Source organism: Heptranchias perlo, unplaced genomic scaffold (assembly GCF_035084215.1).
Source record: "Heptranchias perlo isolate sHepPer1 unplaced genomic scaffold, sHepPer1.hap1 HAP1_SCAFFOLD_134, whole genome shotgun sequence".
NCBI lineage: Eukaryota > Metazoa > Chordata > Chondrichthyes > Hexanchiformes > Hexanchidae > Heptranchias > Heptranchias perlo.
The window spans coordinates 307253-313936 of NW_027138580.1; the positions used below are offsets into that span (position 1 = coordinate 307253).

The 6684-nt window shown below is 49.1% G+C and overlaps 1 protein-coding gene across 1 annotated transcript; it reads left to right on the top strand.

Moving 5' to 3' along the window:
- Positions 1 to 3464: 3464 nt before the first annotated feature.
- On the top strand, positions 3465 to 5275 carry LOC137308591 (zinc finger protein 664-like). The gene is made up of 2 exons (XM_067977209.1): positions 3465 to 3535; positions 4390 to 5275. Exon 2 carries the CDS (start codon positions 4499 to 4501, stop codon positions 5114 to 5116), a length of 618 nt encoding a protein of 205 aa, XP_067833310.1. The 5' UTR covers positions 3465 to 3535; positions 4390 to 4498; the 3' UTR covers positions 5117 to 5275.
- Positions 5276 to 6684: the final 1409 nt, after the last annotated feature.

The following is a 6684-nucleotide window of genomic DNA, read 5'->3' on the forward strand; positions in this document are numbered from 1 at the left end:
TGTGTCCAAGTTTGCTGAGGATACAAAGCTAGGTGGGAAAGTAAGCTGTGAGGAGGATACATAGAGTCTGCAAAGGAGAACATGCTGGACACTAATTTTGAATCAGGGATGGGGACTGACCATTTTTAATGTAGGCAAATTAACAGTAATGAAGAAAATAATGGCACTAAAGAGTGACAAATCCCCAGGACCAGGTGGTTTCCATCCCAGGGTTTCAAAGGAAGTCGGTGAGCACATTGCAGAAGCCCTAACTATAATCTTTCAAAGTTCTCTCAATTTAGGAATCATTCCTTTAGATTGGAAAATTGCACATGTTACTTCACTATTTAAGAAAGGCTAGAGAGAGGGAAACCAGGGAATTATAGACCAGTTAGCCTAACACCTGTTATTGGGAAGTTACTAGAGTCTATAATTAAGGGTAGCGTGAGTGGACACCTTGAAAATTTTCAGCTGATCAGAGAGAGCCAGCAGAGATTTGTAAAGGTCATGCTTGACTAACCCGATTGAATTTTTTGAAGAGGTGACTAAAGTAGTGGACAGGGGACTGTCTATGGATGTTGTTTATATGGACTTCCAGAAGGCATTTGATAAAGTCCCTCATAAGAGACTGTTAGCTAAAGTTGAGGCTCGTGGAATTGAGGGCAAATTATTGACCTGGTTAGGAAATTGGCTGAGCGGCAGGAGACAGAGAGTAGGGATAATGGGCAGGTACTCAAATTGGCAGGATGTGACTAGTGGTGTCCCACAGGGATCTGTGTTGGGGCCTCAACTATTCACTGCATTTATTAGATGACGGGATAGAGAGCCACATATCCAAGTTTGCTGATGATGCAAAGATAGACAGCATTGTAAGCAGTGTAGCTGGAAGCATAAAATTAGAGATAGTAATAGATTAAATGAATGGGCAAAACTGTGGCAAATGGATTTCAATGTAGGCAAGTGTGAGGTCATCCATTTGGACCTAAAAAGGAGAGATCAGAGTACTTTCTAAATGGTGAAAAGCTCAAAACAGTGGAGGTCCAAAGAGACTTCGGGGTCCATGTACATAGATCATTAAAACGTCATGGACAGGAACAGAAAATAATCAAAAAGGCTAATTGAATGTTGGCCTTTATATCTAGAGGACTAGAATACAAGGGGGTAGAAGTTATGCTGCAGCTATACAAGGCCCTGGTTAGACCACATCTGGAGTAATGTGCTTCTTTCAATTAAGTATACTGTATTCACTGCTCACAATGCGGTCTCCTCTACACTGGGGAGACCAAACGCAGATTGGGTGATCGCTTTGCTGAACACCTCCCCTCTGTCCGCATGCGTTACCCTGAGCTTCCGGTCGCTTGCCATTTTAATTCTCCATCCCACTCCCACTCTGACCTCGGCCTCTTACACTGTTCCAATGAAGCTCAACGGAAGCTTGAGGAAACAGCACCTCATCTTTCGATTAGGCACTTTACAACCTTCCGGACTCAACAGTGATTTCAATAACTTCAGATCATAATCACTGCTCCCATTTTTTTTGGACAGTAGGTGCTGGTAATGGTTCTGATGTTGCCATTTACAGCTTCTCTAGACCCATCTTTTGTTTATTGTCCCATTACCTCACTCCTTGCCTTGCACCATCATCCCTTTTGTCATTAAATCACTCCTGCCCTCCATCCTTTCAGAGACATTACCTTTTGTTCTTTGCTCCCTTCCCCCTGGCTCTGTACTTAACAACTGTTTCATCTTCAACTTCTTTCAGTTCTGACGAAAGGTCCTCGACCTGAAACATTAACTCTTTCTTTCTCCACAGATGCTGCCTGACTCGCTGAGTATTTCCAACGTTTTCTGTTTTTATTCCTGGAGTACTGTGTACAGTTTCGGGCACCGAATCTTAGGAAGGATAGATTGGCCTTGGAGGGAGTGCAGCGTAGATTTACTAGAATGATACCTGGACTCCAAGGGTTAAATTACGAGGAGAGATTACACAAACTAGGGTTGTATTCCCTGGAATTTAGAAGCTCGAGCGGTGATTTGATCAAAGTTTTCACAATATTAAGGAGAACTGATAGTTTCTCTCTATCCACCCTATTTCCACTGGTTGGAGAGTCTAGGACTAGGGGACATAGTCTAAAAATTAGAGCCAGGACTTTCAGGAGTGAAATTAGGAAACACTTCTACACACTAAGAGTGGTAGAAGTTTGGAACTCTCTTCCACAAATGGCAGTTGATGCTAGCTCAATCGTTAATTTTAAATCTGAGATTGAAAGATTTTTGTTTGAAGGTATTAAGGGATATGGGGCTAAGGCGGGTACATGGAATTAGGGCACAGATCAGCCATGATCTCATTGAATGGCGGAACAGGATCGAAGGGCTGAATGGCCTCCTCTCTCTTCCAACCCAACGCGCCCCGCCCCGCCCCCCCGATGACGCTGCGTCAACGGCCACACGGAACGCGCATGCTCAGTACATACAAACCGCCCCCTCCTCCCTCCGCCAGCGCCATCCGCACAAACCTCTACCGCGCAGGCGCCATACGTACAAACCTCGACTGCGCCGGCGCGCTGGGGCTCCTCCGCCCACAAATCGGCCGATGCGCGATGGATTCGATCCGCCGTGACAATTCTCAAATCGATCCGGATGCTTCAGGCCTGTGATTTCAGCCTCGGCGGCGGCGGCGGCGGCGGCGGCGACGACAGAAGCGTGTTTGCAAGCCCCGAGCGAGTGGAAAACAAACAGCCGAGAGCTCTCCTCCCAACCCCCGGCGGTTGACGCACGCACGTTCTGCTAACGTCGCGCGTCATCAGGCGTCACGGAGTCTCAAAGCGCAGGCGCGCGAACCCCCCCCTCCCCCGCGAGCATTAATTTATTATTTGACTTAAATCAGTGAGTGGCGAATAATCGATTAGTTCCGATTCTGCCGCTTTGACCGGAGTTGGCCTCCCGGGACCGTGGCCGCGGGGGGGAGGAGGAGGAGGGAGGGTGTCGCCCGTCATTTAACGGAACCTGACCGGTTGCCATGATTGACGTTAGCGCTTCGCCAATGGGGTGTGCGGATTCGGCCTTCCGGGTGACCGGCTGGTCCAATCGCGGCCGGGAGGGGGCGGGCCCTCTGCCAGCAATCCAGGTCCCTGTCTCTCTGAGACCCTCCAGGAGTCAGGGTGGGAAAGTTTACTGTGGTACCTTCTTTGTAGCAGTATTAATACTTTTTTTTTGGGGGGGGGAAGAAAAAAGACAAAATCAAATTGATAAAATAATTTGAACAAACCAACCTTAATGCATTTTTTTTTGAAAAAAAACATTTGTGAGTAAATGTATTAGATTTTATTATTGGTTTCAGGCACTGGAGGCAATGTGGGACCGGTTCTTTGAAGGGTCTGCGATGTTGGGCTACACGCAGCGGGGCAACCAGCGAATGCAGAACAGGAGATGGGGGCGGAAAGGTAGCTTGAGTACTGCGTACAGTTCTGGTCACAATACAGGAAGGATGTAATTGCACAAGAGAGGGTGCAGAGGAGATTTACGAGGATGTTGCCAGGACTGGAGAATTTAAGCTGTGAGGAAAGATTGGATAGGCTGGGGTTGTTCTCTTTAGAACAAAGGAGGCTGAGGGGAGATTTAATTGATGTGTATAAAATTATGACGGGCCGAGATAGAGTGGATAGGGAGGGCCTATTTCCCTTAACAGTGAGGTCAATAACCAGGGGACATAGATTTAAAATGATTAGTACAAGGATTAGAGGGGAGTTGAGAATTTTTTTCAGTCAGAGGGTGGTGGGGGTCTGGAACTCACTGCCTGAAAGGGTGGTAGAGGCAGAGACTCTCATCATATTTAAATAGTACTTGGATGTGCATTTGAGGTGCTGTAACCTACAGGGCTACGGACCAAGAGCTGGAAAGTGGGATTAGGCTAAATAGCTCCTTTTGTGCTGTAAATTTCTATGATTCTAATGTAGGAACTGCAGTAGCCAATTTGCCCACAGCAACGTGCTCATGACCAGATAATCTGTTGTTAGGTGTTGGTCGAGGGATAAATATTGGCCAGGACACCACTGCTCTTCCTCGAAATAGTGCCATGGGATCTTTTACATCCACCTGAGAGGGGCAGACGGGGCCTCAATTTAACATCTCATCCAAAAGATGGCACCTCCGATAGTGCAGCACTCCCTCGGTGCTGGCACTGCCATGTCAGCCTGGATTATAGGCCCACGTCTCTGGAGTGGGGACGTGAACCCTCAACCTTCTGACTCCGAGGCGGTTTCACAGAGTGAGGACGGAGGGATGAGGAAGTGTATAGGGTGAGGGTATTGGGCCGAACAAGAAATGAAGAATGTTCTATGGGAATTCGAATTGTCTGTTCTGAATTTCTATCCTGTACTTAGTGATCAGTTTTATAAACTCGTTTTACAGGGTATTAGACGGGGAGGATTTGCAGACTGGAAACTCAAAGCAAACATCACGTCAAGATCTGACAGAGTCCCTCGATTCATCAGGACCTGAATATCATCGGCCTTTGAATATGGAAGCAAAAAGCACCAATCCCAGTAGTGAGAAATTGTACACTTGCTCTGTGTGTGGACGAGAATTCAGTCGATTGCCCATCCTGGAGAGACACAAGCGCAGTCACACCGGGGACAAACCGTGCAAATGTTGGGACTGTGGGAAGGGATTCAATTTCCCATCTGAGCTGGAAACTCATCGGCGCAGTCACACCGGGGAGAGGCCGTTCACCTGCTCCGTGTGCGGGAAGGGATTCACTCGGTCGTCCCACCTTCTGAGACACCAGTGTATTCACACCGGGGAGAGGCCGTTCACCTGCTCCGTGTGTGGAAATAAATTCACTGATTCATCCAACCTGCACAAACACCAGCGTCTTCATACTGCAGCCAAGATCTTTGAATGTTCTGTGTGTGGGAAGGGATTTGCTCGGTCCTCCTATCTTCTGAGACACCAGCGTATTCACACCGGGGAGAGGCCGTTCATCTGCTCTGTCTGCGGGAAAGGATTTGTGAGTTCATCTGAGCTGCTCACACACCAGCACGTTCACACCGGGGAGAGGCCGTTCACCTGCTCCGTGTGTGGGAGGGGATTCATTCGTTCATCCTACCTGCTGAGACACCAGCAAATTCACGTGTGACTGCAGGGGTTGGATTCTGCTGTCAATCACATCCAGGACTGAACCATGTTCATTCTGACAGTTGGGATTTGTTTCTGCTAATATTAATAACCCCTGTAACTGGGCTGGAGTTTAATATTCTGGATACATGTCAAATAAATCAGGTATGTTTTGAACACACACTGTCGAGTCCTTGATGTCACTAAGATAAGACAAGGGCTGATTGAGTGAGTGGAATCCATCTTAGAATTGAGTTGCCACAACTTTTTAGAAGATGGAACTACAAGATGTCCAAGTCTGAGAGGACAGAAAATTCTATTATATCACCGGGTCCATTTCAACAATCCAGGGCAGTGAGTCCCTGTAATATTTGAGTTTGCCCTATGGGAAATGTTCCGATAATCTGTTGTCATAGGGCATTGTTATTTAACATCAATTTAATCAAACTCAGTGGGCAATCCGATCTCCAAAGGGAAACGTCTCCTTAAAGCTGACGGTGTCGGCAGTTCTGCATCTCATTTCTCACTGTGAGCGTGTCAGAATGAAAAGTTCGAACAGCCCCCGCTGTTCGGATACGGGCAGTAGAGTTTTGGATGAGCTGTAGTTTGTGGAAGGTGGGAGGCCGGCCAGGAGAGCATTGGAATAGTCGAGCCTGGAGGTAATTAAAAGCGCGGACGAGGGTTTCAGCAGCAGTTGAGCTGAGGCGGGAGACGGGCGATGTTACGGAGGTGGAAGGAGACAGTAGATTTGGATATAGTACTCGAGGGGTGACTACCCCATTGAGACATAACCCCAGCGTGAGTCGGCGCCTAGAGGAGAGGAGAGGAGAAAGTGGTGAGAAACCTCCCGTGAGCAGATTGAGAATAAAATAAATGAGGCACTGGGACCCTGAAGCCCCGCCCACTCTGTTCCCCGTCACAGGGACCCTGAAGCCCCGCCCACTCTGTTCCCTGTCACTGGGACCCTGAAGCCCCGCCCACTCTTTGTTCACAGTCACTGGGACCCTGAAGCCCCGCCCACTCTTTGTTCCCAGTCACTGGGACCCTGAAGCCCCGCCCACTCTTTGTTCCCAGTCACTGGGACCCTGAAGCCCCGCCCACTCTTTGTTCACAGTCACTGGGACCCTGAAGCCCCGCCCACTCTTTGTTCCCCATCACTGGGACCCTGAAGCCCCGCCCACTCTTTGTTCCCAGTCACAGGAACCCTGAAGCCCCGCCCACTCTTTGTTCACAGTCACTGGGACCCTGAAGCCCCGCCCACTCTTTGTTCCCAGTCACAGGGACCCTGAAGCCCCGCCCACTCTTTGTTCACAGTCACTGGGACCCTGAAGCCCCGCCCACTCTTTGTTCACAGTCACTGGGACCCTGAAGCCCCGCCCACTCTTTGTTCCTAGTCACTGGGACCCTGAAGCCCCGCCCACTCTTTGTTCACAGTCACTGGGACCCTGAAGCCCCGCCCACTCTTTGTTCCCAGTCACTGGGACCCTGAAGCCCCGCCCACTCTTTGTTCCCGGTCACTGGGACCCTGAAGCCCCGCCCACTCTTTGTTCACAGTCACTGGGACCCTGAAGCCCCGCCCACTCTTTGTTC